This window comes from Podarcis filfolensis (genome assembly GCF_964270895.1).
Source record: "Podarcis filfolensis genome assembly, chromosome: 1".
NCBI classification, from domain to species: domain Eukaryota; kingdom Metazoa; phylum Chordata; class Lepidosauria; order Squamata; family Lacertidae; genus Podarcis; species Podarcis filfolensis.
Genome location: NC_139604.1, coordinates 46,063,463 through 46,076,048, shown reverse-complemented (window position 1 = coordinate 46,076,048; position 12,586 = coordinate 46,063,463). Strand labels below are relative to the sequence as shown.

Below are 12,586 nucleotides of genomic sequence, written 5' to 3'. Positions count from 1 at the left end.
GGTACAACAAAATGACATTATAACAGAAAGGCATTTTAAAAGCCAGTGAAACAGATTAGTTTGTTCATGTTGACTAAGAAGCTGAATCAGTTCTCTATTTTTAGTGAGGATTTTGTGTATCTTCATCGAAGCAAAATGAAGTCTCCTTACTAGTGTTGGACTTGCACCTTACCAGTCAAGCCTAGATTGTGCAAGGAAAATGAACTATGCAGCATTTGTTGTTTTAAAAAGTTTTTCTAAAACTGTAGGGAAATACATTCAGGGATCATTTCTATAGTTCTTTACTTCTAGAGAAGTTAACTTGAAGGTGGTCTGCTGAGCAAACCATGAGGAGTCAAGTGTTATTTTCTGAGTGTGAATTGAGTGGGTAGCAAAATGTATCTGTTACTTAGTATTGATGACTGTTCTGCCCTCCTTATATAAGCAGATTGACAAGAGGAAACAGAGACTGGGTAGAGAGATAAAAACATGGGGGGTGATCCTTTCTCCTTTGGGTAGCGCACCAATGAACAGAGTGATTCCCCCATAAGACTTAATAATTCCTGTTTATTCTCTACTTAACCTAAACTTTCAAATATACCTTTGGAAATAATCTCTACAAGTTTACTCTTTCTTAAGGCAAAAACAGAGCTTCTCGGGGAACCTTCTTTTGCAGACAAACCTGTGTTCTATGCTTTTTCTACATGCTCACAAAATTATGCCATACGCCCTTGCTATACACTAATACATGATTCCTCATTTATATTCTCATCGTTCCCTGACACGCCTTGGAAACTCAAGAGAAGATAATCTCTCAAATTCTTCTTCCCAGAGAACTTGAGTACTGCAAGGACAGAGAAGAAGAGCCCCTAATTCCTCTGTTAATTGTGGCTTATATTTTTTGGGTCCCAAAATGGAATTAGCCAGTCAGTAGAAACTGAGGAGTATGCAAGATACTGTTTTATATATATAAAGTATCAATTTCCATTTAGGACACTTGGCACCATTTTTGCTGCTGTCACCTGAGAGCCAGCCTCCTTGTCTGCCTGCGGGCTGTGTTGTAAAAATGTTACTGTCAAATAAAAACCTGAATAACAGCTGGATCTGCAGGTGGAATATAAAATGCCTATTGACAGGGCTCCATCTGGGAGCTATGTTAATAAAATGGATGCTTGTTCATAATATTCTAAACGCTGAATCTGAGATCCCTGTAAAGTTGAATGGAGAACTACAAAAGCTCAATTTTACCAGCTTTTTAAAGAAAAAAGAATACACTCCTATACTTACATACTGAATATATTTCTGTCTATGAGGCTGTAATTTGAAATGCTGGTCACGATTAATAATGTAAGAGCAGACTAATTCTTTGTTGGCTGTTTCCCTTTTAAGAAGCCCTTGGAACTTACTCTTTCATTTACCTTGTACACTATATTTTCCTGACCTTCCAAATGCTTCTTCTTAATTTTTTGTCTCTTGAGTAGATGTGTCTGTGTGTAACTAACCTGTCACTGGACGGATGTTTTAAATGGTTTTGGGAGAATTGTGAGGGTAAAATGGGGAGGAGAAGCATCTACACCACCTTGAGCTCCATATATAAATGAAATAAATAAATACAGATAGTGCCTAGTATGCAAATTGTGTATGCTGTGCAAATGTAATAATCTCAAAAGCTGTTGCCTTCAGAATTCTTCATGTGCTATCAGAGTGTATACTGGTCAGGTTTAATCACGGCATTGTTATTTAGAATTTAGACAATGAATGAATAGTGCAGAAGTTTTTCTCTTGAACTATTGTAGTTACTGGTCAGTAAGTGATTCGCATTGAGCTGCGTGTTGTGTTGTGTAAGCTCGTTTAGGAATATGCAGTGTTGTTTTTTTGGATATCAGCAATACGCTGCTGCTGTTCCATCCTTGCTTCAGTGCAAACTGGCGTGTTGGTGTTGGCGATTCGTCCTCTGTGCATCCTATTCAGTGTCCTTTCTTTTCTATTTGTAATATTTGTGCTGAAGTGTGCATCAACATTGAGGTCCGTGTTGTGTGATCAGTGTACAATTTCATTAGCTGTGTCAGCTCATGCTTGTTTGCCTACCGTATTTATCTGCCACTTTTCAGATAAATGTCACAGAGTAGTTTACATCAAGGCTGGGGAACCTGAAGGCCCACCAGATGTTCTTGGGCTAGCTACCATCATCTCTGGTTATTGACAGTCCTGGTTGGGCAATCATATCTGGTATATGGTTCCCTAGCCCTAACTTACATAAAATATTAATTCAGTAAGTACTACTAAAACTATGTAATAAAACAATAAAGACAAGCAGCAAAAGGAGAAACCCTATAGAGAGTCAAATTTCCTCTCAGAGAAGGATATTAAATAAATGGTATGTGTTTTGGTTTCCTTGTTTTCTGAGTGGAGTCTTGCGTTCACAATAACTGGTTCAAGGATCATATTGGGTTCTTGTTATGTACCGTAGGTGGTCCCCACTCCATTGTGTCCCCCCACCACTAGCATCACCTCTGATTCTTCTGCTGTGTTTGCATTGGCCCACCATTGTAGTGTCTTCAAACACTTTGCTGAAGCATGACTTGTGATGCTGCACAGGTGGAGCTGCAGGCTTGGTGCTGTTCACCCAGAATGGATGAGGCTGTTTATCATAGCTATTAATGGAAGGTGTTTAATCATTTTTGTCTAGAGTAAGTAGCTTATTTTATAATTGGTTGTAGCAGAGTGAATTATTTCTTGCTTAAGAAGCAGGAAGCTAGAAGTATATGACTACTAAGCCTTAGTATTTATTTCTTTGTGCAGGATTGCATCCAGCTAAGTAACTGTGTACATGGAATGGTTCTGTGAGCATTCCATGAGTGAAACTTTCCCTCCCTCTGCTCCCCTTGCATATACTCCAGATCTGCTCTGGGGATTCTTCCAACCCTTTGGGGCAGATTAGTGGGTATGGGGAGAAGAGGGAGTTAGTTGTTAAATTTCTTCAAATATTACTTCTAAATATTACTTTTATTTTAATCACTTGAGAGAAAAATGACTGGCTGTAGCTTTCAGTAGGTTGGTATCATGTGTTTGTGTTTGTGTGCATTTTAAACAAATAGATTATAAATTATATTCTAAAGCTTTACATTGGAGAAGATTCAATTTGGTAATTTTTTTCCTTATTTAATAGTTATATCATGTGGCATCTCAATTCAGTCTTGGTATATAGCTGCTACTAAATAGTGGCAGGATCATTGCCAACATCATTTACTGGTTATACAAATGACCAATTTTTTTCCAGCTCTGTGAACCATTTCTCTTATGCCTAGAATGGATCTTCTACCTTTTCTGTACCTAAAATAGTTTTAAACCTAACTAAATGCAGCAGAGATCGATTGCATTGCAAAATACTGATGCTATAAATGACAGCAGGTTTAGTATATGAGGTGTGGGAAGAAAGAAGGAATCCTAATAGTTTAAATAATTCTGCCATCTCAACGGACATGTTAGTAATTTTGAAAAGGTTAAGCAGAGAATGGAAAGGCATGAGAACACGATAAGTCTTCCATTCCCTTATTAATAAGAAAACCAACATGAGCATTTGGTGAAGACTATATTTATAATGCCTTTTATGTCAGAATAAATGGCTTGGTGCATGGTGCAGAATCAAAAGGTGTTTCCATCTCATTGCTACATGTGAGAAGAAATTTGAAAGCAGGGCTGTAAAGAGAATGCCATAGCTGCATTATGTGTAAATTGCATTGAAACAGTTCTTTAGAAGGAAATTAGCATATAGGTGATGATAAAATCTGGGGTTTGCAACAGCTGATCATGTCATTTCTGTGAAATTTTGCTTGGGTCATTACTTTTGTTTAAGGATTTTTGAAAAATTAACTGTTGCTCTTGCAGTAGGGCTCTGTTTTGTGGAAGCTGACAGTTCTGTTCTGCTCAAATAAAGCATGTGTACAAAACGACGCTTCCACACCAACAAGTCAGCTTCCACAAAATGGAGCCCTGCTGCAAGAGCAACAGTCCCCATCTGACCTGCTGACCCATGCTACTGTACTTAACAGAGAAAAGACAAATTCTTAATACAGAACATAATACTGATTTACGGGCCATGCCTTTAGTAAATCATGGACGGTAAAACTGTATGCTTCCCTGCAGTTTTCAAATGGAAACAGTTGAGAAGCATATACTTCTTTCTAAACAGATAACAGCTTGTTGTTCCCTTCATTTACAGTAAAGTTGTTTCTTTGGGGCTTTTCTGTCAGCTCTTGCTTACTTGACAAGGTGATGATGATACAGCTTTCACAGCTTCACCTTTAGTGTGCAGTGAAGGTGAATTGTTTTTAAGAGGGGGAAAACGCTGAATCCCTTAGCACAGCTTATTGGAGTTGTCTCTCTGTCTTAATGGAAATGGTAGTCACTGTTTCCAAATTCCTTTCTTCTTCCCTTCCCCCTTCCAAAGGCTTTCAAGTGAATAATTTCTATAGATTTATTTGAATACTGCCAATTTTTGAGATTGTTCTCCTTGTTCTGTAGACCATGTGTAAATCACTATGTTGCTAGGCAAAAATAGAGATTCGGAGAGGCACATTTGTACAGGATTTTGTTTGCCATTTCAGCATATCATATTAGTTATCGTCTGATGTAAGTGAAGCTGTGCTTCTTTCTTCCTCTCATGGTTTCAGTAGGGCACAGGCATTACATATTTGAAAAGGTTGAAGAGTTTTCTGTATAGCGCACTCTACCAGGTAGTTTGCTGTTTGGCCAGGTACCCAACTCAACAACTGTGTGTCTTCGAGCCAAGTTTGTCACATGTGTAGTAAACACACAGATGTTGTTCTTTGATGGATGAATGGAGTGCACTTGGCAAAAAATCACTTCCTCTGTTTACTATTTGGTAAACAAATAGCTAAAGAAAAAGAGAAGAGTGCAATTAAGCAGATGTTTCAAGTGTTTACATGTATATTGCATTTTACCTCATTGGCTGTTTTTAGGAATAGCAGTTCAGCTCTTACCATTCCACCCAAGTTGGAGCTAATTCTGTAGAATTAAGCAGCAATCGAAGCAGTGAGGGGAGAAAATGTAACTGCAGACAACCTTCAGCATGATTTAGGATTGGTCCTCAGTTATATTTTGATTTTAAGCTAGATATCCTGTAGCTCATGCTGCAAAAATAATATCCATAATTTGGGGCTCCATGTTGCTATGGATCAGGGATCGCTCCCAACACCACAATCTACCAGCTCTATAGCCATGTTCCCTGCTATTGATAGGAGTCTAATGGGGTGGAAATGCAAATGGAGCTGCAGGCAGAAGCCAGTTTCTGAGTTTCTGTTTGTTTTTCATGCTGGTGTGTAATTGAGGGACTGAGGTGTGTCTGAATAGTAAAAGCAACAAATAAAGTTGAAAAATATTATTTGTTACTAAAATATTTTCCTTTTGGCACTTAATGAGCTGATTCTTGTTGTCTAACAAACGTTAGCACTCAAGGCAGTTTAATAAAAATAATAACAATGTTGAAGGCAAGGAAAGTCTGAAGCAGAAGCATGTCCTACAGATCACGCTGGAACATAATTAATGCTTTTAAAATGTGCCAGAAAGAAGAGCTTAGTAACAGCAGTGTGAAGTACAGTAGGAAAACACCTTATTAGCAGCTGCTTCTTTGATTGTTCAGTCATATACTTGGAGGAGACTAAAAAGAGATCTTGCCTAAATTCCTGCCACAACATTGTGCTATCTACTCGCTTAGCCTCCTGGCAAATCAGCTTAACGCAATTCATATATTAGTGTTCTACAAAGTGAAAGCACATTAAAGTAAATGCAGGGCCCCAGTAGCACTGGATGAATAAAAAAACCCAACCTATACAGTTTGCCCTGCCTCATACATTCAGCTGGAGGCACTACTGAGCAAGTGACTGTAAGAATATTCTTTCCCTCAGCCTAATAAGCACATCTGTGAATGGTCCAATCACACAAAGTTCCTCTTTTTTTTCCTTTTTTTCTTTTTGAGGGAGAAGCCAAACAAACTCCGTCTCCATGTGACACTGAAGTGGAACACATGGGTTACATTGAAGATTATTTTGTGGGGATGAGGTGCCCTTGTAGTTTTTCCACCATACTGTTTCAGCTTGTCCCCCCCCCCCCCCCGAATGAATCAGGCTTATAAGACAAGACAAAGCAATTCCTTTCAACTCTTTAGCGTCCCTCAATATTTGTCCTGCTACAAATTTCCCTCTAAAATATGTGTTAACAACATCTGAACATGAGAGAATTCCATCCACAAGCTGTGACTTCTTGCAATAGTTATGTGACTGCAGAGGTACTTGACCTTTGGTAAGCCTTCAGAGTTTATATATGGTGCTATTTAGATTTAGTTATTGATTTAATTCCATTTCTGAGTTTCCTAAGAAGTTTTCTCTAGGTGACATGCACAGTGAAGTCGACAAAGTTAAAACAGAACAACTTGATAATCTTACACTGGCAAAATTGTTCCTAATTATTACTTTCCTTTCAGCAACCCACGGTTTCTGATGATTGCTCTAGCCTATGCTATACCATTGGGTGTTTTCTCGGGATGGTCTGGTGTTCTAGACTTGATATTATCCCCAAAGGACATAAGCCAAGTATGTATATGTGTATATTGTTTAGCTTAGCTTACGCATCATAGGCAAAATACTGGTTTTGTTACTGGTAACTGAACCAACCAAGCAGGATGCACTGGAGACTATGTCCTGCTTTTGTAGTAAAAGTGCCAATGGGTTGGAGTTGAAATAGATGCTGAAAACATTTTCAGATAACAGAGGCTAAGGAAAAAGGATAACACTGGTGTCTTTTGAAATGTGTGTATTAACATTTATTTAGAAATCTAGGAGGGAAATATTATCAAGTGAAACTGATTGGCAATAGATTTGAATTAGACAAAAGCAGATATTTAATCAAACATCACAAAATTAATTTATGCTATTTGCTGCCACAAGAAATGGTGACTGTCATTGTCTTAGATGACTTTGAAAGGGGGATTAGACAAATGAATGGAGAATAGGTCTGTCAAAGGTGACATAGAACTTCAGAGTGCTGTACCTCTGAATTCTAGTGGGTATTTGTTTATAGTAAATACTATCTCCGTTACTGTGCTTGAAATAACAGTGTTGTTCACTCTTAAATCTTTTCTAGGTGGATGCAGGTTGGATTGGATTTTGGTCTATTGTAGGAGGTTGTATTGTTGGCATAGCACTGGCAAGGTAAGTATCACAGTCTTACTTCATTTTATTTTTCTTCATTGCAATTGTCTTTTAGTTATACTGAAACAATACCCCTCAGGATCATTTCCTGTCATCTATGACAATTGTAAAAGAAGAAATGCTTTTCTGTGGGGGGGAAATAGGTTCATCTTCTAGCATAGCAATTTGTGTGTTTCATGATCTTTTTAGGCAGTGACTGCTGGAAATTCCATTTGCTCAGTCATCAAACTGAGCAGTTCATATTATTGTGTTTGACAAGTGCTCCCTATCCACTCCATCCAAAGGTGGAAAGAACCACTTAGGTAAAATAATCAAGGAACCATCAGTGGAGTTTTCCTACCTGTTTGCTTTCAGCTCCTCCATTACAGATGTGATGGATTCCTCAACAGAATAGTTAGAGAAATTTGATAGCTCTGATGTCATGTTGAGGTTTTTTGTTTGAGAGAAGAAAAGTAGGGCTTACGAGGTGCAGTTAATTTACAAGTTCTCTGATTTATTAACTGCTCAGAGATAACAAACCCAAATATTACACTGTGGTTTGATGCTGGTTTGGTATCATATTTTGTTATCCTTACTATGGTGGGGGGGATTGGTAGAGCATCTAGCTCAGTTGGTAGAGACTCTTAATCTCAGGGTCATCGTTTTGAGCCCTACACTGTGCAAAAGATTCCTGCATTGCTGGGGGTGGACTAGTTGACCCTTGTAGTCCGTTCCAGGTCTACAATCCTCTGATTCTATTATCCCCTTGCCTTTAGAGTCTGCTTATAAGGCTTAAGAATTGAGTCTCTTGAAGCCACTGGTGCTTCAAATCCACAAGTTCTTTTGAGATGGGGCTCCCCCATATTATCAGGTCCTGCACCCTGTATAAGGCTTTGTCCTCCCAGCCCTTGTGGAATTGGGCTCCACAAAAATACTTCTATTGCTGTGGAGTTCGAAAATGATTTCGTAGCAGTTACAAAAGACATTAAAAGAGTATTCTGAGACTGAAAGCAAGTTTTATGTTTTAAAAATTAATCTACTACAAAAGGTCAAGATTTTACATAATAGGTCTGAGTCAGCAGATATGCACTAGCATCATCTTATGACTAGAAGAGGATGGCCTTCCAAGCTCAGTTTAAGAGCACAATATAATTTATGAGCAGAAGAAGGAGCTTCCCAGTATTTAAAAGCGTCTATAGAAGCTTGGAAATAGTTTTTAACATGATATAGGAGATTACTGTTATTGAATGGATGTTGGCACATTTTGGGTTGCTGTTCTGTGTCTTAAATCCCATGGCTGTCACGAGTTCTGCTCTCTCACCTCTGGAATCTTTTTTAGTATCTCCTCCTATTCAACAGCCATTGCTTATTTTTACATGTTTCTGGAAACTTAATTTAGAAATGAAGTTGAACAGACTTAATTAGAGAGTGAAATCTGTTGCCAAGATTAGATTGGCCATATTTGAACATTAGAAAAATCCTTGGGGGTTTGTGCCCAGAATGTATTGTGGTGAGCCTTAGGTTCTTGTATTCTCCCTCCTTCACTCAAAACAGATTTGAAGCTTCCCATACTGGTTTGTAACTGTCCTGCCTTAACAGGTGTGGACTGTGGGTGGGCCCAAGCCCTAGAATCCAAGGAGATTGCCAAAGAAGACATGCAGAGACAACCAGGGTGATTCACAAGTATTCAGCCTAATTTGAAAACTTAATTCAGTGTCAGGAACAGAGGAGATTCAGTCTAGGCAAAAGAAGTCAAGGAGTCTAGCTCAAAGAAGGGGCTGATAAAGTCTGGCCTACCAGGCTGAGCCTAATCCCAGGCTGGTGTTTGAGGGCATTCTAAGAGCCCTTTATTCCAAGGAATACCTTTACTCCTAAAAAGGGGTTTACTCTTGAGTTGCTCTGTGACTTTTGGGCACCTACTTAGTTGTGCACCTGTTGTCTGGACTTGAATATTTAGGCACCTGTACTCAAGGTGAGGAGGGATATCTCAGCCTCTCCCTCAGACTCTACTAGGGGCTTATGGCACTCTGACTCTAAGGGCCCCTCAACAGGATTCTGTAGAGGCTCCATTTCAATTCTAAGGATCTTCAGTACTGACGGAAGGAAATCTCATCTGCTTCTCCCAGTCTTCAGACAGCTGGAGGTCCAGTTTGTCCCCTGTGGATTCTGTTTTCTGGATTGGGGTTGGGCATAGCAATAACAAACTTCAGTTTCTTGCTTCATCTGAGCTATTTATTTATTGGATTTATATACCGCCTGTCACCAAAGGATCTCAGGGCGGTTCACAACATAAAAATGCAGCATAAAAACACAAATAAGTAGCTTAAAGGCTGTGGAGTATTAATCAGCCAAAGGCCTGGTTGAAGAGGAACGTTTTCACCTGGCTCCTAAAGATGAAGGTGCTCTTAAATTGGCAAACCATTTTCTAGTCTTAAAATGACTAGTGCAGATATGCTGACTTCATGTAAATCCTGACCTTTTGTGATAGATTGATTTGTTAAATATGTAGCCTGGTTTCAGCCTCATAATATCCTTTTAATGTCTTCTGTAGCTGCTACGAAATTGGTTGCAAATTCCATAGCAATGTAGATATTCTGTGGACCCCAGTGCTGCCTCCTTCAGCCTAATCATTTCTACTTTTTCAGAAAAAACTGACTGTTGCCAGATATCTCTTTCTGATTAAGTAGCTTTATAGTTTCAAACATAGGGTTTTGGGCACACAAGGAGTGGCAGTTTGCCACTTTTGATGGATGACTGCCCCCTTTTAGGCCTACTCAGCAGTTATCTATGTACAGTTGAATCAATGTCTGTGCTGACTATAATTTGCTGAAAGTTGTAATTAGGAAAATTAGCTAATGATTCTTGTCAAGTGTGACAGGCTCATGTATTTCAAAGTCAGTCCTGTGACTTACCAGGCAGGCAGCCTGGTACCTATTGTAATAGCTCAGTGTGGGGGTGCTTTGTGTTCTACCAGCTGCTAATTTTCTTACATCAAGCGTTTCCTTTTAGGAACTGTAGTGTAGCTTTGCTTCCTCCTAGTCTCTCAGTTCCTCCTTTCATCACACTTAAATCTCAACATAATTTCACTCTGCTTATGAACTTTATTTACCTGCTATATGGAATATGTAAAAGAAACTATATTCAAGTGTCCTTCCCGTTTTCGATGATGCACAAGCTGTCATTTGGATGCCAAGCTATCTCTGCATGCTGTAGAAATGTTTTTGCGGGTGTTAACAGAATCATGCCTGTCAAAGGAAGGCACAGTTGGAAAATAAGTTCTCAAATTTCATTATTTTGTTACCCGTAGTGTACTGTGTCTTCCTTCACATGAGATTTATGCCCTTGATCTTGCCACTCCAAGCCCCAGACCAGGAGCGTTGAGATAATTTATATGGCATGTTTATGATTGAAGAGCCTTCAATATTTTAGGCAGCTGGCAGGTATTGCACCCTTTCCTTAGCAGTGATAGACTAGACTGGTGGTGGGGAGGGGAGAAAAATCAACTTAAAACAGTGACAATCTCATGTTTTTGTTTTTTTAAAATCTGCAGAGCAGCACAAATCAACCTCTCCCCCCCCCCGACATTTTTCTTGTTGCATTCACTAATGATAAGAGATATTTTTCAGATTTTGTCCTTCATAGCTCAGAATTTCCTTCATCTTTTAAACAGCAGCAAAGTCAAAATGCAGCAACTTTGTAGCATGGTGTAATTTCAATAGCAATGAGCAGCAGAGTTGACAGCAGCAAATTATTACTCGTAACTATAGGAGGCACATAATGCGAATTTTTTGGATAATAAAATCTGGGCCAAGCAGATCTGGGGAGCAGTAGACTTTTTGGTGGGAGGGGACATATCTTTGTGGCAGGAAGCATTTGTCTCCTGCTTGTCTATCTTTATCGCTCCTCTGTATTTAACATGGAACTAGGTGCTTTGTCACAATTATACCAAGAAAACAATGGAGAGGGATGGGAGAATGAGCGGCAGTGATGGGAAGCACATTGTCGGTGGAGACTGGATTAGGAGTTGGCGGTAGTAGCTGTTAACAAGAACATCTGTATAGGCACTATATCGCTGAATGCTATGTGCAGAGGAGAAAAATATTGGAATTATTTTTCCTTCATGTCTGATTTATAAGCTTCCCAAAGGTGTGTGACTGGCCACTGTTAACAACAGAATGGGGGATTGGTTTGACCAGCAAAGTACCATATTTTTCGCCCTATAGGACGCACTTTTCACCCTCCAAAAATGAAGGGGAAATGTGTGTGCGTCCTATGGGGCGAATACAGGCTTTCGCTGAAGCCTGGAGAGCGAGAGGAGTCGGTGCGCACCGACCCCTCTCGCTCTCTAGGCTTCAGGAAGCTCTGCGCAACCCTAGGGAGCTCGGTGCGAAGCCGTGCCGGGCTCCGGAGGGTTGCGCGGAGCTGCCTGCACTCCTGGGCTCCGCGCAGCTCCGCGCAACCCTCCGGAGCCTGGCGCGAAGCTGTGCCGGGCTCCCGAGGGTTGCGCGGAGCTGCCTGCACTCCCGGGCTCCGCGCAGCTCCGCGCAACCCTCCGGAGCCCGGCGCGAAGCTGCGCCGGGCTCCCAAAGGTTGCGCAGAGCTGCCTGCATTCCGAAGCCTAGGGCGCGCTGAAGAGCGCCCCCGGGCTTCGCGCAGCTCTCCGCAAGCCTGGGGAGACCGGCGCGGCTCCCTAGGCTTGCGGATAGCAGGCTGTTCTGGGGGCTGGGGTCGGGGGAAGCTTGGGCTTCCCACGTGCCAGCCCCATGCCTGGGGGGGGGGAATAATTTTTTTTCTTTATTCCCCCCCCCCAAAAAAAAACCTAGGTGCGTCCTATGGGGCGGTGCGTCCTATGGGGCGAAAAATACGGTAGTTCCTAGTGTCAAGCTAGGCCTGTGTGGAAATATTAATAAGTAGAGTGGAAGGTATTTTGACACACACGAATGGGAAGATTCTTCTCAGTATAGGAATGATCCTTTGGTTCATGGAAGCCCTTTGGATCCAACCCACTGATTTTTTTTAGTGGTAATATGTGGGAAATAGTAAGTTTCAAATCAGAGGAAATCTTACATGTATTGGTTTCCAGTATTAAAAGAGCATAAAGTTGAGACAGGTTTATGATCATGTTTTGTCTTCAGTTTCATAATGTAGCTGTCTATTATGATCCAATGTGTTTCAGATTGTAAAACGTTTCTTTTAGGGGCAAGTATAAAGACAAAACCTCTTTTACAGATCAATTTTGAACAAGGTACTTATCTTAGAAACATACTGCTGCCTCTTATTCATAAGAAGTATTTGCTTCTTTTGGTGTTTTACCTTCCTTAAACTTCAATATATCATATTTGAAATCACTATATTTCAAATTTTTGTAGCAATTTGGCTAAAGTTTACAGAATTTGTGA

General features: G+C 40.3%; 1 protein-coding gene across 3 annotated transcripts in view; it reads left to right on the top strand.

The window, feature by feature from the left end:
• Positions 1 to 12,586, top strand: part of SLC49A4 (solute carrier family 49 member 4) — a 67,324-nt gene that overhangs the window by 28,157 nt on the left and 26,581 nt on the right. For all 3 annotated transcript variants that reach the window (XM_083585648.1, XM_083585646.1, XM_083585647.1), the window contains exons 5-6: positions 6,482 to 6,590; positions 7,141 to 7,208. In XM_083585648.1, the coding sequence (XP_083441774.1) occupies positions 6,482 to 6,590; positions 7,141 to 7,208 (177 nt within the window). The remainder of the gene's footprint in view (positions 1 to 6,481; positions 6,591 to 7,140; positions 7,209 to 12,586) is intronic.